This window comes from Dromiciops gliroides, chromosome 1 (genome assembly GCF_019393635.1).
Source record: "Dromiciops gliroides isolate mDroGli1 chromosome 1, mDroGli1.pri, whole genome shotgun sequence".
NCBI classification, from domain to species: Eukaryota; Metazoa; Chordata; class Mammalia; order Microbiotheria; family Microbiotheriidae; genus Dromiciops; species Dromiciops gliroides.
Window position 1 is genome coordinate 147,971,258 of NC_057861.1, and position 23,193 is coordinate 147,994,450.

The 23,193-nt window shown below is 38.7% G+C and overlaps 1 protein-coding gene across 3 annotated transcripts in view; it reads right to left on the bottom strand.

Moving 5' to 3' along the window:
* Positions 1-23,193, bottom strand: part of ESRP1 (epithelial splicing regulatory protein 1) — an 84,996-nt gene that overhangs the window by 18,686 nt on the left and 43,117 nt on the right. For 2 of the 3 annotated variants that reach the window (XM_043976184.1, XM_043976182.1), the window contains exons 10-13: positions 22,733-23,034; positions 14,009-14,227; positions 5,122-5,320; positions 407-575 (exon numbers count right to left, since the gene is read on the bottom strand). In XM_043976184.1, the coding sequence (XP_043832119.1) occupies positions 407-575; positions 5,122-5,320; positions 14,009-14,227; positions 22,733-23,034 (889 nt within the window). The remainder of the gene's footprint in view (positions 1-406; positions 576-5,121; positions 5,321-14,008; positions 14,228-22,732; positions 23,035-23,193) is intronic. The other variant, XM_043976183.1, reaches the window with a different exon arrangement.

The following is a 23,193-nucleotide window of genomic DNA, read 5'->3' on the forward strand; positions in this document are numbered from 1 at the left end:
ATGCTAGCTATTATTAGTAATATATTTCATTAATAAGTATTCAACTTATATTAAATATAATTCAATGTTTACACTGAATATCTACTTGTTTCCTTCCGCGCCCTGCCTCCTTTTCTGTTTATTCTTCTCTCTCTCACCCGTTTTAATTTCCTTAAATGTGTGAGAACGTGTATACTAAGTCATCTACATACTCAGCCCAGACAGAACCAAGGAGGGCTGCACAAGAGAGGGCTCTTTCCAAAGGAGCTCTCTATTCGTCCCAGGTTTAGTATGAAGGAGCAGCCGTTCCCTTCAGGGCTAACCTTGAGTGTGACCACAGACAATATTCTTTTGTGAGCTCTGTGTCCTGGCCCTGAAAGGAATTCTTTGTTCCTGCCTCTCGTTTCCACTTTCCTCTGGGCCTTACCTGGGATAGTATGCTGTGTAGTTCATGAAGAGCTGCGTGCCCGCTGGATAGTAGGCTGGAGAGGGCTGCAGTGTCCGGGGACTCAGAAGGACAGAAGGCTGATAAAGGGCAGCTTCTGTTGGGATCACGGCAGCAGGTGCTGGAAACGTGTAGGAGGGAGGAGACAGACCTAAATAGGAAAAAGGAGAGAGTTACACCACACATGTCATCTTTACTAGTAAAGGGAACACAGAGTTATCATTTTAGATACAAACTATGCAGTTGGGCAGACAGCTCTTCCCAGCCTTCCCATCCCTGTCTTTTTGGTTCCAAGGAACCATCAGCATGAATATATTAACTACATACTTCCCAATGACCTGGAAATTACAACTTCTATGAAATTTGAGAAATATTATGCCTTGGTACAAATCTAATGTCTATCTTCTTTAACAGCACAATATGAAATCTTTTTCCAGTAGTCTGTGTGATCTCAACTATGCATCAGCCCTGGGAGAGAGTCTAACAAACTCCTGGTTGTTCAAGGGGCTAAATCTCCTATTTGAAGACTTCGTGATTCTCTTTTCCTCCCTGTTAGTTACACCAAGAACTTACACTAAAATAGGTATCAGTTCGTTTATTATTGCTTCTTTTATCCCCCAGGAAATCTGGGTCAGAACATACTTGAGAATAGAGAGAGAGAGAGAGAGACCCATAGGGGTCCAGTCTACCCTAGATTAATGTCCACCCTAGGAAGACTAAGGGTCAGATGTCAGATTGTCTAATCCTGTGCTCTAGATTACCTGCCTCAGCTGGAATTGGAATTTAATTCAAAGAGGTCAGAGGCTAACTCCAAGACTGCCACCAACGTGACTCTAGAACCAATACTGTCTTGGGATCATGGGAACATAGATTTAGAGTTGAAGTGATCTCAGATGTCACCTAGTCCAACCCCATTTTACAGATGTGGAAGCTTGAGGTCCAAAGACACTAAATGACTTCCCCATGGTCATTCAGGTAGCATGTGGCAGAGTCAGGACTCAAACCCCCAGACTCCAAATTCCATATTCTTTCCACTGAACCATACTATCACTCTTTTTTTTTTGTTAGTGAGGCAATTGGGGTTAAGTGACCTGCCCAGGGTCACACAGCTAATAAGTCTTAAGTGTCTGAGGCCGTATTTGAACTCAGGTACTCCTGACTCCAGGGCCAGTGCTTTATCCACTGTGCTATCTAGCCGCCCCCATACTATCACTCTTTTTTTTTTTTTTTTTAGTGAGGCAATTGGGGTTAAGTGACTTGCCCAGGGTCACACAGCTAGTAAGTGTTAAGTGTCTGAGGCCAGATTTGAACTCAGGTACTCCTGAATCCAGGGCCGGTGCTCTATCCACTGCGCCACCTAGCTGCCCCCATACTATCACTCTTAATGGAGTCCTTCAGATGAGGGCTGACTTAGCAACTTGCAGGGGGAAATCTATATTTTTATCTGTCTTTTGGCCATGAACAACACTTCTTCCCCAAAAGGTTCAATTCAAATGACTCGACTTACTTCTTACTCAGTAGTTTTCATTCATAAACCTGATTTAGGTAGGTGTATATGGAAAGGAAGTTTTGAATCATAGCTATAGATCCCAATTAGGACATCGTCCTGATCCTAAGACTATCTCTAATTGAATAGGCAACTTGCCTTTAACCTTTTCTTACCTAACAGTGAATATTTCACAGGTCAGAAATATGCCATGTCATGCATGAGGCACATCAACACTTACTTAGCATTTCCCAAGGTAACAATTTCTTCTTCCTATCAGTAGCTTCCAATTCACCATTTTTACAGGTCTCTGTTTCTTTATGTTTCTTTAAATTATATAGCCACAATCTAACTTTATACACAGACCAGGGCACTGAATAGACAAGGAAAGTGAGGCTCCAAAAGGTTGAGCAATCCAAAATTATCGAGTAAGTCAAAGTAAGTCAACCTGAGCCAGTTTGTGGGGCAACGAAGGTCAAGTGACTTGCCCAGGGTCACATAGCTAGTAAGTGTCATGTCCGAGGCTGGATTAGAACTAAGGTCCTCCTGAATGCAAGGCCAGTGCTTTATCCACTGCGCCACCCAGATGCCCCCTCCTGAGCCAGTTTCAACACTCCTGCAGTGCATTTGCCTCATACTTATAAGATGAGCTGAATGATTAGATGGAAAACTGAAGATCTCTGCAAAGAATTTTGTTTTTACCCCAATTTATGGTAAGTACAGGTACTACCTCTGAGATTCAAACAATTCCCCTAAAGAATTTGGGGAAATATACCACTATATTCTTGAAAAGTCTCTCACAGCTTTATGTAGAATTATCTTTTTCAGTAAGATACTTAATTATGAATTTTCTTAGGAAAAAAAAAAGATTTTTTTTTTGTAGAACGGTTCCTTAACATGTTGCCCTTGCAATATCTTGTTAAGTAGTCAGTGAGATTACTTCAAGGGTCAACGAAAAATACTTCCTTCATATCTTCAACATTAAATTCCTCAATGACAGTTTGACATCAATATCATGTTCCTTTTTGACAGTTTTGCAGCACTCTTCAAAAAGCATGTATGAAGTGCACCCCAAATTGTGCAGTTGTTTTAATCATATGACATGAGGTCAAAAGAATTTCACCTTGAAGTATATTTTATTTTAGAAAAAGGAACAAAAAAGCTTTATCAGTGGCAATCCAGCACAATTTGAATTGGTTCTTCCATTGTATATATAGCAATCTTAATTAGACTGTTTGGTTCTTAAATTCATCTTCATCCTTCTCCCAAAATAAAGATTGGAAATTAATAATACTAGCTAACACTTATATAGCACTTAAAATGTGCCAGGTACTATGCTAAGTTCTTTACAATTATTATCTCATTTGATCCTCACAACAATCCTGGGTGGTAGGTGCTATTATTATGCTGAATTTACATATGAAAAAACTGAGGCAAACAAAGGTTAAGTCACTTGTTCATATTTGAACTCAGATCTTTAGCTACTTTGCAACCGAACTGTCCCCCATAATTCTTCCTACTCAGAAAGATAAAACAGATTTGGTCCTATTGTTTATCCTTTATTCTCGAAGAGGACCAATGACATCAGGAAGGAGATGTCCTATCTGGCCTTTGAAAGGAAGAATGTTTCATGTCTTTGAAGGGCTACAGTATGGCTAGAAATTTTTTAAAAGGGACAACAAGAAGGGAATAAACATATTTTAAAAAATTAAAAAAAAATTTAGCTTTTATAGGAAGATGTCACTAAAATATAAAAGATAATAGAATGCATTACAGAGGGAGACTATAGGGTCTTATTAGAGACATTCATAAATTATGGCATAGAACTCTTTGGCCAGATTATACCATTATGTGGTTGACCCTCGTTCTCTTGGATTTTTCTGAAATTTTAATTTTATTAAATTGAGTTTCTCCTGAGTGGTCTCTCAGGCTTATTTCAGAACCTATTTGGGCTTCAATATGCTAATCTGTAATCTAAAAAAAGTTAATTTCCACTTCTAAATCCTATGGTCTTAAACTGAAGACACTGTTAATAATTGGCAAAAACTAGTATACATACATACATATATATATAAATAAAATTTAGGTGGTCACCATAAAATTTCCTTTCCACTATCCTATTATAAATCATACATACAGGAGGAAGGCTTATCTCCAGAGTAAAGTATTATTATTAGCACAATTGTTTTATCAACGTCTAGTCAATGAATGGTCTGACTAGTTCAAATAGTGATGGGACTTTTTTTTTTTTACTAGAACTTCATCTAAGTCTTCTAGCTCTTCCAAATAAAAAAACAAATCAGATTTCTAAATCAAACCACCAATTTTCAATTATCTTTGGAATTCCTTGGAGTTGTGATATGTCTTTGAGACCAGGAGTAAAAATTCTATACTAAGGGACCCTTTTATATAACTCTAACAAATATTTTTCAATAAACATGATTTCAAGTAGAATTAAAAGTTTCACCCGCATGGCCAAAAAAAAAAATACATTAAGCTTTAGATCTTTAAGATATGTTCCCTAATCACTATCCAGATCTTAGTTTAGACTAAAAAGCATATTTCTATAATAGAGAGAACACCAGATGACTGCTACCCAGGTTCCAATGAGCAAGAGCATGGCTTGAAATTAAGCACTGATCCTGTGACCCAATAAAAACTTTGGCTAATTTAATTATGATTTTTGCCTCTGACTTGTTATTCTAGACACTCTGTAAAGTAACAGAGTAAATATGTCTCAACAAGCCAATATTTGAGTTTTATCTTTCCTCATCCAGAAAGTAGGGAAGAAAAAGAGCAAACCTATCATCACTCACCCAATAAAGCTTTCCATGTAAAAAACTTTCAATTTCACCTTTAAATTATTTTACATGTGTATTAAAATATCTCTGTAGCCATGTTGCTTCCCAGAGTCAGTGCTTACTTACTTGGGCATGTTAAGCTTTAGAAATCAAGTTGCTTATCACTGGAAAGGCAAGAGGATGATCTGAAAGAGGTTGGGTTTTTTTGTTTTTAGCATTTTTTTTTTCATTATGGATATCCACAACCAAGGTTGTAAATTAAATCACAGAATATGATTGATTTCAGATGGGAAAGCTTCATATGACCACTTTATCTGCCTCAGAAAGAGCCAGGAACATAGTTATGAAAGCAGCTCAAGCACCTACCAGCACATAGCGGAGGATAGCGCCAAGACCCAAGAAAAACTTACATGGTAACTTACATGGCGGTGGGGATAAGCCATTTCGATTTAAAGTGCCCCCCATTAACACAAAGTTCATCTCCTCAGCTGAACACTGAAAGACTTCAACATATCTGTCCTTCATAGTCTTTTTATGACACTTCTGTGCAGCCATAAATGCTCTGTCTGCAGATTTCATCTGGATAAAAGCATCTCCCGATGGGCGACCCTGATGGGGGGAGGGGAGAGAGAAGGAAAAAAAAAAGTAGTCTTGTATGACAAAGGAAAAAAAAAATTCAACTTCTAGGTCTGGGAAAAAATTGTTGGTTAATGTGCCATGGGACAATCACTTACAAAATTGTGATTTTAATTATGAAATGTACGTGTTAGCAAATCTACAAAGACAGATTTGTATTTCATCATCTAATCATTGGGAATAATATCCCTTTCTCATTTGGACTACAGGGGCAGAAGCAAAGAGTTTTGAAGCCCAAAGCTGAAAGGAATTATCTTAATTTGACACAAATACAGGGTCAGAGATTCTAGCAAAGTGTCTATAACCTTCACTGGGGTCTCAAAGTACAGTCTGCAATTTTAGGAATTTTGTTTTTTTCTTCCTGAAAAGCTGATAAGGATGTGACCTCCTGATTAATCTTAATTCAATATTGAAAGGTAATAGCAGCAGAGTTGGGATGGATTTTCAAATAAATCACTCCATATACTGTGGCTAAACCCATAATAATCTTCTGATGACTAGTTCTGCTCTTCTCCCGATTTCATGTTTCCTCTGCTTTCACCTTCCCCCCTTCATCCCTTCTCTCCTCCCCCTTTCTTTATTCCTCTTTTCCCTCAGGCCTAAGGTAGCAGATGGCTTAGCGAGGGATTTGGTTAAGGTTTCTGAGGAAACACTCTACTCCCCTTCCCCCACCTCAAGTCCTGGGTCCAGCTACTCGTTTATACTTCTCCCCCCACCCCTATCAGTAATAACTCTCTGAGTCTCAAATCTAAAGGCAATTTTATCAATCCCTCCAAGAATAACTAGGCAAAGGATATAAATAATTCTCCATAAAGAAATACAAATTGATAATAATTAGTTTTATCATAGCTTAAAAGTATTTAATGATCAGAGAAATCATAATGAAATGATTTGCTACTTGATACTATGAACTTCACAGCAATGGTTAAAAATGGATAAAGATTCATTGTTGGCAGGGATAGAATCAAATACATATACTACCACACCCCTAAATTCAGCAATGTCTAATGAATTACAAAACCAAAATCATACCATCTGACTCAGTCATCCTACTGCTAGGACGATACCCTATAGTATTTGGACATCCTTTATGAATGCCTTGTCATAGCATGAACATAGCTCTGCTTTCTCAGAGGCTATATGCCAAGAGATTACAAGTTCTGACAGGTTTTACCATGCTAAGTAGTCTTCAATATGGTCAGACACAAACTAAGCTTGCTGCACAAGAACCACCCCGGCCAAGTATGAGTCTTAATTCCAATAGTTTGGTCACTGATAAATTGGTAGTAACCTAGGAGGGAGAGGTCATTAAAAATGGGGGGATAGGGGGCAGCTAGGTGGCACAGTGGATAAAGCACTGGCCCTGGATTCAGGAGGACCTGAGTTCAAATCTGGCCTCAGACACTTGACACTTACCAGCTGTGTTAACCTGGGCAAGTCACTTAACCCCCATTGCACCACAAAAAAAAGGGGGGGGGGGGATAGGGGTAGTTAGGTGGCGCAGTGGATAAAGCACTGGCCCTGGATTCAGGAGGACCTGAGTTCAAATCTGACCTCAGACACTTGACACTTACCAGCTGTGTTAACCTGGGCAAGTCACTTAACCCCCATTGCACCACAAAAAAAAAGGGGGGGGGATAGGGGTAGTTAGGTGGCACAGTAGATAAAAGCACTGGCCCTGAGTTCTGGAGGACCTGAGTTCAAATCTGGCCTCAGACTCTTGACACTTACTAGCTGTGTGACCCTGGGCAAGTCACTTAAACCTCATTGCCCTGCAAAAGAAAAAAAATGGTGAGGGGTGGGGAATAACCCACCACTACAAAGATTACACAATAGTTTTGTTATAATTAAGAACTAGAGGGGCAGCTAGGTGGCGCAGTGGATAGAGCACCAGCCCTGGAGTCAGGAGTACCTGGGTTCAAATCCGGCCTCAGACACTTAACACTTATTAGCTGTGTGACCCCCGAGCAAGTCACTTAACCCCAATTGCCTCACTAAATTAAAAAAAAAATTAAGAACTAGAAACAACAAACACATCCAAAAATTAGAGAATGCTTGAATAAACTGTGGTATGGTCAATAAAATGGAATAACATTGCATAAAAAATGAAAAAAGAAAAGTCTTATGGGAAGTGATCCAGAACAAAGAAAGCAGCATCTGAACTCTAACACTAACTACAATTTTTAAAAACAGTAACAAAATCTAGTTAGGACACAAGAAAGAAAAGTATAAGAGAACAAATTAGAAATTTTAACACTATGTATATCATTTGGGGGAAACTATAAATAGTTTGGAGTTTATGGTTTTATATACTGTTTGGTTTAATGATTCTGTTGAGAGTATTAGGTTTCACAATGGTTTTTTTTCAAAAATTAACAAAATGAATGCAGGTTTTTCTGAGAATTAGTTTTCTTCAAAACCAGATCACCACCTTTTAGTTTTAACCAAGTTTTTATCAGTAGGGGAGAGAAAACTGTGTGTGTGTGTGTGTGTGTGTGTGTTTTGTCCCTGGAGATGCCCTCTTAATTTAGCTTTGTTAAAAATTATAACTTGGGAGAGAGAAAGAGAATAGAAAAGGGGGTGGGGAAAAGAATAGATATAGAATTGCTTTCCTATTTAATGATAGACTGAAAGTCTCCTTGGGACCATTTAAATGCTGATGGCATATTAACAGACAACTCAAGCAAAATTTCTGTAATTAACTGCTTTATTATAGCAAAGACAACATCCATTTTCAACAATGTTATCTGTCCCCCTTGCCCCCAAAATGGATTCTGATCTTTCACATAAACAAGAACCAGAATTTTTCCACTGAGACGAATCTCCCGGAGACATCCTCTACACAACTGGTATATGTGTCTGAGGAGGGAATGAAAAGAAAACTAGGAGACACCCACCTTTGCTGATGTCACAAAAAGATAGGGTTCTGAGCACCCAGGACCCTTCTGTGATGATAAGAACACGAAGTTTTCACAAGATATGTGAGATTCTCAACTTGACTTAAATGAAGGGGGCAGCTAGGTGGTGTAGTGGATAAAGCACTGGCCCTGGATTCAGGAGTTAAAATGAAAACATGTTCATTGATGCACCTACTGACCTGTGGGGCATGTCAGGAGGTTTTTTCTCATAGTGGTGGAGAAGTAATGTGCAGACTGTTTTTTGTTTGTTTTTTTTTTTAAAGTGAGGCAATTGGGGTTGACTTGCCCAGGGTCACACAGCTAGTAATTGTCAAGTGTCTGAGGCTGGATTTGAACTCAGGTACTCCTGAATCCAGGGCCGGTGCTTATCCACTGCGCCACCTAGCCACCCTGACATAATAGTTTTAAAAGAATGACTGTGTATATGTTGTGGGGCAGTATGTCTGGTGTGAGGGAGGGCAGAGGAAGGAAAGTAAGGCAGCCAGTATGTCCTAAAGTAAATAGTCTAGTTAAGAAAGGGTTTAGGTACCTTCCACTTAGGCTATTAATTAACACCTACCAGTTCTGGAAGGGCAGGGAAGGTATAAATCCTGCTTAAAAAAAAAAATGAGAATATTAATAGGGCCAGTGCTTTATCCACTGTGCCATCTAGCATAAAAGCTATCTTTAGAAATTTCTTGCATGTCAATACAGAGGCAAGTAGGTAGCATAGCTGAGCAGATTGAGGGCTAGACCAGGATTCAGGAAGATCTGAGTTCAAATTCAGCTTCATATACTTACTAGCTATATGCCTATGGGAAGATTACTCCATCTCCTTCAGTTTCCTCATCTGTAAAATGAGGATAATAGCACCTCTCTCCCATGATTGTGGTGACAATAACATGAGATATAACGTAAAAACCCTTTGGAAAACCCTAAAGTGGTCTATAAATGCTAGCTGCTGGCAGCTGTTCTCCTTCGCCATTTATGGTGACCCAGAGAAGGCTGGTAAAGATCCATGGAGAAGGGGCAGCTAGGTGGTGCAGTAGATAAAGCACCGGCCCTGGATACTTAGCTGTATGACCCTAGGCAAGTCACTTAACCCCCATTACCCTAAAAAAAAAAAAAAGACCCATGGAGAAAACCAAATGTCATCATGCTACTTTTATATATAAGAAGGCTTGGAAATTATTTTCTAGAGGATGGATTCTATATCTTTTCAAGAGTCCGGTTAACAAACTGAAAGTAAAACATTTGGGGACCAGACAGGGAAATAATGGGAAAGATGAGTTATAGGAAAAAGAAAAAATTAGACAGCTGTACTATGTAAGAAATGATGAAAAAGATGGGCTTAGAGGAACTTGGAAAGAGTATATGAACTAATGCAGAATGAGGTGAGTTTTAGAATCAGAAGAAAGAATAACTTGCATTTGTTTTGTCTGACCACGTGTATTTATGGAGGGTTTTCTTTTTTTTTAATTGAAGAGGAAGAGAAAATAAATGCTATTTAACTGTAAAATAAAATAGAACACAGTCCTAAATCCAAAATAGAGAGCAAAAAGTTCATAGGACTGAGTTGATAGGGTTCTTTAATACTTAAAGCAACCCTCTCACTTGACAGAGGGAGTCATGGTGACATGTTAAGTCTGAGACCGATTTCTAATTCAAGCTCTCAAATTCTGCATCTAGTACATTCCTCTAGCTAAATGTAGCAACTCCCTAGTTTTACTAAATGAACACAGCCAAACTCATGACTCAGATCGTTCTAGTATTCTAGATATAACCTGGTGCTGCTTTGTTAATTTGTATTTCTAGGAAGTCAGGAGCAGATGGGTCTAGATATGGCAGTTTGTATATTTAGAAAACACTAGAATCTATAGTCACAAAATTAGTCTTCTAGTGAAGTCACCTGGAGCTAATCTGCATATTGCCCATATGCTCACATTCCAGCCTAGAACTGTGGGATAAAAACCATGTGTCGGGGCAGCTAGATGGCGCAGTGCATAGAGCACCGGCCCTGGATTTGGGTGTACCCGAGTTCAAATCCGGCCTCAGACACTTAACCCCAATTGCCCCTTAAAACAAAACAAAACAAAACAAACAAAAAACCATGTGTCATTATTCTAGCAAATTTTAGTTTTGCCTTAAGTCTAAATATATAGAGAGAAAGGTATATTGGTTGGCTTATTGAGAACTACTGAGTTCACATCTTGCCTCTTGACACTTACTAGTTGTATAATCCAGACTATGTGCCCCAAACAACCACTCTCTAGTATTCAGTTCCCACTTTGGTGGAAGGGATCTTCCATCCTGGGAGTTCCTCATGCTTTTCAAATCAAAGCTCTTTCATGTATTCTTTCAGCTCCAAATTCAGAGCATTAAAGATCATTTGCCCTTCACTATGAATAGTGCTAATTCTTCAAACAGTTGTCTGGTCTCATGGTTATTCCTTGAGCAAGACCCTCCATCTGTCAAATCCAGGCATTTACTCTGTCTCCCTTCTCTCCCTTCTCATTTATGGCTCCTGGGTTGCCTGACTTACTAAAGTCCCACCTAAAACCCCACCTTCTCCAGTAAGCCCTTGCAGGTCCCTCTTAATTCTAGTACTTTTCTCTCTGTTGATTCTTTCCGATTTGTCTTGTATATAGCTTGTTTGTACATAGTTATTTTCATATTGTATCCCCCATCAGAATGTGAGCTCCAGGGCAGGGATTGTGGCTTATCTTTCATGTATTCCCAGTATTTAGTATTGTGCCCAACAAATAGAAGGAGCTTAGTAAATGTCTACCGATTGACTGACTGGGTGAGTGAAGTGTTTGGTGCACTGATGCCTGTTTGAATTATGTCTGTTGAGTTATGTTCAACTCTTTGCCAACTCAACGACCATAGCACACCAATAATGTCTGTGGGGTTTTCTTGGCAAAGATATTGGAGTGGTTTGCCATTTATTTCCTTCTCCAGTGGAAGTTAAGATACTTGACCATGGTCACATAGCTGATGCCTGAGGATGGATTTGAACTCGGGTCTTTCTGACTCCAAATCCAGTGTTCTATCAACCGAGCCATCTGGTTGCCTCTAAGGCACAGAAGCCTACAGCCTGAAAATCATCCTGGAGAACTATTGCAGAGGAAGTAAGAGACACAATCAAACTAACTTTAAGTGGTTGTGACAGACATTAGTAACTTTTAAAATTCCTACACCAGAGAGTTTTGAAGTAAAATTCCAAGAAAGTCTGTGTGGTAATGTGAAAGTAAGAGATATAACAATTCGTGCGACAAATCACCATGAATCTTAGCATTTTTTGCAAGCATAATTACACATTCAAAAATTTCACTCAGAAGACTATTCTCTTAGCAGCACATATTTTAGTATTTTCTATTCAGCCAGAACTCATGTTGATTTTTGTTTATATGATGAACACCCTAAAGACCTTTTGCCTCATTTGCTGCATATTTTACCTTTTTGTGTGTGTGTGTGCTGGGATGTGGGGGGTTAAGTGACTTGCCCAGGGTCACACAGCTAGTAAGTATCAAGTGTCTGAGGCCGGATGTGAACTCAGGTCCTCCTGAATCCAAGGCTGGTGCTTTATCCACTGCACCATGTGGTTAGTCAGCATGTGCCTCTCCTGCTCTACTTTGACACTGAAACCACTCTCGTGTAGTCCTTTATCATTTTATATCTGGTCAACTTCAACAGCCTTTTTATTCATTCCGGGTTCTGGTTTTCTCTTTCCCTTAAGTCTCTTCCTACTCCAGTCTATCCTCCATTCAGTTGTTAAACTGATCATCCTCAAGTGCAAGTCTGACTATGCCACTCTCCATTCAATCAACTCTAGTGGCCCCCTATTAGTTCCAGGATCAAATATAATCCCCTGGCTTTTAAAGCCCCTCATAACGTGAACCGTTCCTACCTTTCCAATTTTCTTACACCCTACTCATGTCCATATGTTCTGTGAACTAGTGACACTGGCTTTATACTATTCCCTGGATATGATACTCCATCTCTTGCCTCCATGCATTTTCACAGGCTGTCCTCCATGCCTGGGATTCTCTCCCTCTGTATCTTCACTTCCTAACTTCTTTGGCATCATTCTAGTCACAGTTCTTTTTCTTTTCTTTTCTTTTTTGGTAGGGCAATGACGTTTAAGTGACTTGCCCAGGGTCACACAGCTAGTAAGTGTCAAATGTCTGAGGCTGGATTTGAACTCAGGTCCTCCTGAATCCAGGGCCAGTGCTTTATCCACTGTGCCGCTTAGCTGCTCCCTGTCCCAATCCATCTTAACACTAGTACCTTCCCTGTGAGGTTATGGTCAATTACTAAAAAAACCCCAAAAAACAAAAACCTGTTGGCACATAGTTCTTTGCAAGCTTTCTCCCCCATTGGACTGTGAGCTCCTTGAAAGAAGAGACTGTTTGCACCTTTCTTTGCCAGCACTTAGCACAGTGCAGGGCACATATTCGATGTTTAACAAAAGGCTTGTTAATTTGAGTATACAAACATCACCTGTTACTAACCACTAAAAAGGGGGGGGGGGCGGGGCGGGAAATAGGATCCAAAGTTAAACTAGGGTTTAAAATGGGTAGGGGCAGCTAGGTGGCACAGTGGATAAAGCACCAGCCCTGGATTCAGAAGGACCTGAGTTCAAATCCGAACTCAGACACTTGACAGCTGTGTTTTAAAGGTCTTTTATTAGTGCTAATCGTCTCTGACATCTCTGTACCATTTGTAAGACACAGGCTATAAAGCAAGTGGGAGAAGGAGGTAGAAAGGTTGTATAGATGCTTTCCAAAAAGTCTGGCAGAGAAAAGAAGAATGAAAGGCAGTACACTTCAGGAGAGTAGTAGATGAAAAGAAAACCCTTCCCCAAGAGATTATTTCTTATTTGAATCCAGAAAAAGATTTTATCTAGGAAACAGATCCTATTTTTAAAAAATAGAAACCTTTCAAAATCATTTAGTTAATGGCTTTTAACTTTTTGACAACTCATACATATTCTGTATGTTTCAATCAGGACACAACAAAAGCAATCCTAAACTGTGACAACTTATATGCAGATTAATACAATTGACTCTTAGTGATTCCAGAGACTCTGACTTCTAAAAAGATTGGCTTACTTGCCATCTCTGCTCCCCCAACCCCCTCCAAAATATGACATCCCCCATATTCATGCTTTTGCACAAGGATGTCCCTCCATGCCCAGAACACATTCTCTTTTCACTTACACAGCACAACTTTCCACATGTTGTCTTCCCATTTTATGGGAGCCACTTGAAGGAAATGACCATGTTTTTGCCTCTTAATACTTCCTTTCTAAGAACAGTGACTGGCACATAGTATATGTTAATTGACTATTATGTTTTTTAAATTGAGGTGTGAAGTAAAGGGATCAGTACAAAATTTTAATTCCCTCTCCATATTCTATGAAAGAACACTAAGATTAGTAACTGGTTCTATAGCACAGATCCACAGATGAGATTTCAGAGGTTAGTGACTTTAGATGAGAAAATAAATGACATCTTTATCTTCACTAGCCTTGAATGTGGAAACTAAACCTTTCCTTCAATACTGAATGTCTGTAGTGATAAAGATCAAGAACCTCTGTTCTATAGCATTTCTCAATGGTTGATTTCTAAATAAGGTCTTCCCCATGGCACTCAGCAAATGCAGGTTATGAATATTTCTGAGGCTTGTTTATAAAAGCCCCTGATGGATCCCCTCAAAATGCTAGGCTGTCAGATTATATTTTTTCGAATGAATATTTTACCTGGTGATTTAATACCATATGAACTCCATGGGTTTGAATAGCACTGGAAAATTCTCCCAAAAACTCCAAAATGTCCTCAATAGTGGCAGCATAAGGAAGCCCTCTTAGACGTATGCAGTCTCTGACATTGGTGGGGGTTACAAATTGCTGAGGTAGTACAGGAATGATAGGGGGAGTTGGGAGTGGAATGAGAGGTGTAGAAGAAAACCGATTCAGCACCTGCAAGTGAAGTAAAACAAATGTCTTTGAGAGAAAAGATATGTAGACGTCTTTCATAGAGAATAGTCATCATGGAAGATTTCTTTCTCCTTAAGTTACCTCTTATCTCCATACTTGCATAATAATGGCTATAATCCAAGCCTAAAATATATTCCCTTCTCACCTTTATGTAAAGGAATTCCTGAGATCCTTCAACACTCTTGCATGAGGCCTTTCCTCCCCTAACCCCAGTTACTAGGAAACTCTTACCTCAAAACTACCTTGTATTAAGAACTCACCATGTGAAAAAAAAAAAATCGCTGGGGAAGCTGGGTAGCAGGTTGGCAGAAACTAGGCATAGACAACATCTCCCAGTATACCAAGATAAGGTCAAAATGGGTACATGATTTAGACATAAAGGGTGATATCATAAGCAAATTAGGGAAGCATGGAAAATTTTACATGTCAGATCTATGGATAAGGTAAGAGTTTTTTTACTAAACAGGAGATAATGAGGATCACAGGAAGTAAAATGGGTAATTTTGATTATAAACAAAACCAATGCAGCCAAAATTAGAAGGAAATCAGGAAAAACGTCACAGCCAGTTCCTCTGATAAAGATCTTGTTTCTCAATATATAGAGAATGGAGTCAAATTTATAACAATAAAAACTATTTCCCAACTGATAAAGGTTTTTTAAAAAAGATATAAAAAGGTAATTTTTAGGAGAAATCAAACTATTAATAATCCACATGGAAAAATTCTCTAAATTACTATAGATTAGAGAAATGCAAATTAAAGCAATTCTGAGGGACCACTGTTCACACTTATCAAGATTGGCTAAGGGGGCAGCTAGGTGGCACAGTGGATAAAGCACTGGCCCTGGATTCAGGAAGACTTGAGTTCAAATCCAGCCTCAGACACTTGACACTTACTAGCTGTGTGACCCAGGGCGAGTCACTTAACCCTCATTGCCCGCCCCCCCAAAATTAATCAGAAAAATGTTTTGCATTTGGTTTTATGTATATACTATATATCCTTTTATATATGTACATATCTGCATACACAATATTGTCTAATCCTAAGAATGTAAGCCCTTTGAGGGCAGGAATTGTTTCACTCATGTTTATAACTAAGGTCTTAGGAATGGTGCCTGGCACATCACAAGCATTTATGAAATTCTCATTGATTTATACCTATCCATAAATCTTCTTTTATATCAAAACATTAGAAATTATAAGTTGTAAGATATTATATGAAAAACAAGTTTTTACAAACTCAAAATAGACCAATACTTGATAATACAATTGTTCTTACTCCCACACACATTGAAATTTGTAAACCTTTCTTCAATCCTCCCCCTCATCCCTCCAACAAAAAAGAAACTGAATATCCTAAACAAGGGCTCCAACCTAATGAAAGAGAAAAGTACCACATCTTAGAAATAGAGAGTAGAATGAATTCCATACATAGATCGTAACACTTGAAAGCAATGGGGAAGTTAGCACAATGACCAATTTAAATCCATATATATGAAGAGAGGAACGGAAAGGGTTTCTTTTTCTAAAGTGAATTTGAGATAGTGGAACAAGAGGCCCCTAATTTCTGTTTAATTTTGATGGATGAGGACACTTGAGAAAGTAGTAGGAAATTAAGATGACCCTGGTAGGAACTTTGTATAAAACTTCTACACGCGTGCGTGCGCCCCCCCCCCCCAATTTATATATATTTAACTCAAAGGATGCATTTGCTTGTCCATATAAAACTATTTCATACTTAGGAGGGGACCTCTGACTCCCCCCCCACCCCCAGGGTCAAGGTTATGGCAGCCACTACTATAATCACAGCTAATCACTAGTAGATACTGTCACTCTAGCAATTCTGAGTGTAACAGAGGTAGCTGTGTTTATTTGACTCACAGAAGAAAAAGGGCCAACGAACCTCCCATTCACATTGCCCCACCCTCACTCAACCTGTCAGGTTGCCTCCTAAACATAATGATAACAATATAGCCCAAGAAATTGCTGGGAGAAACAAGGGAGGGAGGAAGATAATTACATAAATCTAGGGCAGAAATAAAGGGAGAAGTGAATCAGCTATGATGTTGAAATGAGAAAGAATGTGGCCAAGTGTTATAAGTGAATTAAAAAGGCAAGAAGGAAACCATATTGATCGAGAAGACAGTGCAGAGAGGTATATAAATCACTAATTTGACATCTGAGTAAAGAAACAACCCAGACTAACTGCACTGGAAGGTTTACAAAGCCCTTTGCTCTGATTCAAAAATATACTAAATCCCAGTAGATAAATGATCAAAGGCTATAAACGAGCAGTTCTCAAAGGAAGAAATCCAAACTATCCTAAGTCGTAGGAAAAAAAAAGCCACAAATCATCAGAGAAACTTGGATTAAAACAACACTGAGAAAGAAAAGGACCCACAGAGTTGCCCCCCTTTAAAAAGAGAGAGAAAAGAGAAAAAGAATGAAAAGAAGAAAACAGAGTCACTACAGCATTAAAAAACAAAATGACACACAAGAAACTAGAGGGAAGACCAGAACATACAGACGAGTAGGACAATTGTGAAAATAATACCATTTCTATACCTCACATAGTATACTTTGCTTATAGAAATGGGTTTTTTGGTGTTGGCTAAGAATAAAAATAAGTTAAAGAAAACAAAGCCTTCTTCATAACAACCTCCTGAGGCAGGTAATACAAGTGTCATCATGCCAATTATGTGGATAAGGAAACCACCTTCAGACAGGTCAAATGACCTATGTATACCACACAACGGCTGAGATTGTGATATCCAAGTCCATGTCTCCTGACTAAGCCCAGCACTGTAAACCATTATACCAAACAGCTTTTTTTTTTTTAAAGAGGCTTGTGACTTGCCCAGGGTCACACAGCTAGTGTTAAGTGTCTGAGGCTGGCTTTGAACTCGAGTCCTGCTGAATCCCGGGACGGTGCTTTATCCACTGAGCCACTAGCTGCCCCTAAACAGCTTCTTAATAGAGTAAAAGACAAAATGGAGAAAACATTCCATTTGGAGGCAGGATCCAAGTTGGTGCCCGAAAAAACACCACTTCACATCTATCATCTTCAGTTTCTTCATTGAAAATGAAAAATTTGGAAGAGATGACCTTTAAGGTTCCTCCTGTTTCTACATGCTGTAATACCAAAGCCAAAGGAAAGAAAAGAAAGCATTTGTTTTTCAGAACAATGGGTGGGGGTCATTTCCCCTGTCACTTTAAGAGCATCTCAAAAGTGTTGCAGTCCTTCCAAGTAAAGGTAGTAAAAGTTCCCTCTGCCCAAGGCCTTGCATCACACAGCCTGCCTAAGGTGCACTGCAAAGGAGCAATCTGAAGAATTACTTCTGTTTTTCCCAATTCTGCCTTTCATGAAAAGCCTATTTTTACTGTGCTTCAGTCAAATGTATGGGGGAAAGTTGTTTTGGGTTTCTTTAATCCATAGAAGACTCAGAAGCCTAAGACTGTCTGGAGCTAAATTTTCCACCTGCTCAGTTGTATATTACAATCCAATTTTGGAATACTACGTAACATATTGAATTGATTGTGAAGTCATTAAAACATAGATTTATAAAAATCTCTTTATTCCTAGTGTTTTCATATGCATGTGTGTATACATACATGCATACACACACACCCATTTTAAATTGAGCTACAAATATCCATTGTCCAAAAGAAACCTTATAGTTTTAAACCCAATGTTGAATTGGGATTCAGAATTTGTTCATTTCATAGTATATAAAACCCCTTAGGCATTTTATGAGCCTGGGTGCTTGAAGTATCCAACTTTAGCTAAGATTTATATAACACCATGCTAGGCACTGTGCTAAGCACTTTAAAATATTGTCTCATTTGATCCTCACAACAGGGGCTATTATTATTTCTATTTTACGAAGAAACTGAGGAAAACAGAGATAAGTTACTTGCCCTTAGTTGCATGGACATACAAATGTCTGAGGCCAGTTTTAAATTCAGGTCTTCCTGACTCCAAGCCTGGTGGTGTATCCACTGCTTTATCTTCCATCACAAAAACTATTTTACATGATTCCAATGATAAGGCTGGACCCATGCCTATGAGCAATCCCATCTTTGTTCTGTTTTGTATAGGGGGTTGGGGAATTTGAGAACAGACATGTCAACAGGGACCACAATGAGTCTATGCTCCACACCAGTGGAACCACTGAGGTTCAACCTGTGGGGGCCATTAAGTTGTTGCAAAGAATCTGAATTAATATAATATGCTCATCAGTCATCACATATTAAGTAAGGATATTTCCTGGAGAATGAATACCGTTAATGAATGTTTTCTTAAATAATCAGCTTGCTTAAAATTTTGAAAAACTGAAAATTTTTTAATTTTAAAAAATTAAAAATTCAAAAATTTCAAAGAGCTATACAGATTGTATTATGAGGGATAAAACAGAACTTCACTTATAAAAAGTGAATTCATAGCTTTTTGTTATCATGTTTCCTCCATCAGGAGAGGCAACATGGTACAAAAGGATGGCCTTGGAGTCAGGAAGAACTTTCTTCTTCCTGCCCTACCTCTAGTATACATTAGGAGACCCTGGGCAAGCTACAAGTTCTCCATCACAACTATTTAAGACAGGGGGCAGCCAGGTAGCACAGTGGATAAAGCACTGGCCCTGGATTCAGGAGGACCTGAGTTCAAATCCGACCTCAGACACTTGACACTTACTAGCTGTGTGACCCTGGACAAGTCACTTAACCCTCATTGCCCCACCCCCCCCCAAAAGGAAAACAACTGTTTAAGACAGCTGGGTATCACAGTAGATAGACTGATGGGCTTGGAGTTGGGAAGACCCAAGTTCAAATGAAGGCCCAGACATAGTAGCTGTGTGACCCTTGGCAAGCTATTTAACAGCCATCTGCCTCAGTTTCCTCAACTGTAAAATGGTGATGATAGCACCTACCTCCTAGACTTATTGTGAGGATCAAATGAGATCTTTCTAAAGTGCTCAGGTACCATGTCTGACTCATAGTAGGAACTTAATAACTGTTTGTTTCTTCCCCTTTAAGAACACAAATTATAGAGGAGTTGCTCATCTGTGTGGGTAGAGGGAGTTTGTTCATCAGGAATTATTCCCTAGATCACTGAAATCTCAGATCTAGGCAAAAAAGAATTCCTTAATAGATAATAATTGTGTGTGTGTGTGTAGAAAGGGGAGGGTGCATGATATTTTATATTTTAAGGGGTTTCATATGCAAAATTGTTTGGGAACCCCCGTTTCAGACAGCATACAACATACATAGCTGCCACTGTACTCAATTAGTACTTATCTGTAACTGGATAATCCAGTATGTAGTTTTTGGTTACTATCAAATCACTTATGTGAAGTAGTAATACGCTTACCTGATTCCTATATATGGGAGTCACAATTTAAGCCCAGCACTAATGTTGATTACAGGATATAATGAACTGGGATACAAGGTTTATATACATATACATATACATTTCTTTCTAATCTACCTTGAGTTCTCTTAATAAAATATAAATGGCCTATATAAATGAACCCAGAGTTCTATGATAAGCTAGCTGAAATTAGTAAGAAATATCTGATTATGATGGTAACATAAAAATGACAAGATGACAATTAAATAATTAAATACTTTGATCCTACCATATCTTGGTGGTAGAACATTGTGGACAGGTAAGAGAAATACTTCCCAGTGAAGACTGTCATAAGAGAAGAAATGTAGTATATGTAGTTTGGTTAAGCTGTCTGATGTCATAACTGTCACATCCTGTGAAAATCCTACATGAAAACCTACAGTCCTTCACTAAAGCCCAGCAGCTTTCCAGTAATCCTACAAGAGGTAAGGGGTGTGACTATAAAGGAGTGAGACTAGTTTTATTTGGATTTCAGGAACGAAACTCTACTTTCAAGTTATACATAATGTATAGCAACATACTCCAAAATCCTAGTGCTGGAAGTGGAATAATAACAGCTGCTATTAATACTGAAGTTTATCTCATTTGACCTTTCTAACAATCCTTTAAGATAGATACTACTGTTATTCTCATTTTGCAGATGAGAAGTCAGGCTGAGAGAGACTGACCTGCTAGGTGGTGAAGTGGATAGAGTGCTGGGCCAGGAGTCAGAAAGACTCGTCTTCCCAAGTCCAAATCTGGCTTCAGACCCTTAACTAGCAGAGTGACCTTGAGCAAGTCACCTCACCCTGTTTACCTCAGTTTCCTCATCGGTAAAATGAGCTGGAGAAGGAAATGGCAAACCACTCCAGTATCTTTGCCAAGAAAACCCCAAATAGAGTTACAGTGAATCTGACAGATCTGACAACAACAAAGAGCTAGTAAGCATTTGAGAAGAAGTTCAAACTCAGGTCATCCTGATTCAAAGTCCAGATCTTTCATTACTATGCCTTGTTCCTTCCTTAGATATCATCTAGTCCAAACCTCTCATTTTAGAGAAGAGCAAAATGAAGGTCAAAATACAGAAGGGATTACTTGGCCAAAGTAACACAAGTACTAAATGTCCAAACTAGGATTTTAACCCCCATTTCCTGATTCCAAGTCTACTATTCTTCCATCATAGAAACAAATCGCTGGGGCAGCTAGGTGGCGCAGTGGATAAAGCACCAGCCCTGGATTCAGGAGGACCTGAGTTCAAATTTGGCCTCAGACACTTGACACTTACTAGCTGTGTGACCCTGCGCAAGTCACTTAACCCCAATTGCCCCACAAAAAAAAAAAAAAGAAAAGAAAAAGAAACAAGTCACCAGGACTCCTGGTGTCTCATATTAGGTTTTTTATTCCTAAAGACATAAAACACACCCACTTTAGGGTCTAAATAATCACCTGTCATTTATCTCTTTGGGATGGGTGGGCAATCTGGAGTGTTTGCAATCTAAGATGTTAGAATAAACGTCTCTAATTACTGTTTCACCAGGATTTATTTATAATTCAAGATTTCCATGTCATAACATGCAACCATTTTCACAAAGCAAAAAGAACTGTTATCAGAACCAGGAAACAGAGCACATGCTGAATTGATAAAGTCTCTCATCACAAGCAAATTACAAAGAAAATTAAAAAGGGAAAAATACTGGAGAGCGCTATATATATTAGAAAGGTAAGGGAATTGTAATGAGGGGCCTCATTCCAAAACTTTTTCCTACATCACTGAGCAATACACTTTAGTAAGTGCTGAAAATAATAAATGTAATAAAGCCACAGTCTCTGCCCTAAAGGATGGATTACTTTGAAAAAAGAAAGAATAAACATGGCTTCAGGTATTCTTATTAAGACGAAAAGTCAGCAATGCAACATTTAAACACTGTTAGGTGATTCATGTGATATGGTGGGGCATACCAATGAAAATTTGTGTACAAGTGGGATAAAAGATATTAGATAGAGGACCAGAAGAGCAAGAGGGTTGGGCACAGAGCAAGCATAAGAGACAACACCAGCCTTCAGGTTATACTCTGGTACTAACAAAATTTCTAGAAAAAGGTGCCCAGCGCACTTGCCTATGAAAGATGAAAGATATAATCTAGACCACTGGAAGTACTCCCATCACTTAGGTCACAAATCCATTTATGTTTGGTGGGATGTATGTAGATTGGGGAATAAACCATCATGAGTACTTGAAGAGGAGTAAGGGATGATAGATGGATAGTCTCACTATTATTCTAAGGTCCATAAAATACTAACAGACCCAAAGGAAGGCTTGGATAAATCATCAGCTTGGATAAATTTTTTTCTTAGCTTTTTTTTAATCATAAAAGTATTTTATTTTTTTCCAGTTACATGTAAAGATAGTTTTCAACAGTTGTTTTCATAAGAATTTTAGTTTCAAATTTTTCTCCTTCCTTCCCTTCCCTCCCTCCTCCCCAAGAAAGAAAGCAAACTGATATAGGTTATATATGTATAATCACATTAAACGTAATTTCTGCATTAGTCATGTTGTGAAAGAAGAATCAGAACACAAGGGGAACAACTCAAAAAAGAAAAAAAAAAACAACCAAAAAGTAGAAACAGTATGGTTCAATCTGCATTCAGAATCCACAGCTCTTTTTTCTGGATGTAGATGACATTTTCCATCATGATTCATTTGGAATTGTCTTGGATTTGGATAAATTTTCAATTGAGGATCACAGTTCTATATGGCCATGTTAGATGACAGCTCTAAAACATCTAGCTTTAAGAAAGTGAATACAAACAGCCAATCTTTGGAGGTTGCGGTGTATTTTAGTTTTGTATGTGTCCCTTCTTCTTGGTCAAATGCAAGCTCCCTGATGGCAGGAATTGTAATTAAAAAAAAACAAAACATTTCTGCATCCACCAGAACCAAGCACAATGCACTTATATATTTAATTGAATCCTCTAAATGAAAAGGTTTAGGTTTTACATCTAGCTTTAACACTTGGGTTTTGGTGGACTTTGAGGGAATGACCACTCACATCTTACACCTCTATAAGTATTTAATTCAAGGTAATTAATATCTTTTTCACTCACCTGCTGAACTTCAGCTGCAGTGCTCCTAAAGAGTTCAATGTATCTTTTACCCAGCAAGTCTTTGTGTTTCCTCAGTGCATTTTGTGCATATTCCTCACAAGCAAACAGGACAAAAGCATCCCCAGTTGGCCTCCCATCAGGATATGTGACAAACAGGATGCCTTCCTTCCCCCCAGTGATAGGGCAATGCTGTCCAAAGAAAGCCAATACTTCTTCTGCTGTGGCAGTGAAAGGAAGTCCTCGCATTCGGACAATGACCTGATTTTCTTTAGACAAAAACTGGGCTACTTCATTGGAAGTACCTAGAGAACCAATGCACAGAGAAGGAAAGGGGAAAAAAAGACCTTCAAATTCAAAGAACTGAAGAAGGAAAAATTTCAGAAAACACCTGAAATCCATAGTTATTTCCAAACTTTTTGCTGGCTCTTCTGCAGACAATATCGCAGGATTTCAATTTTCTG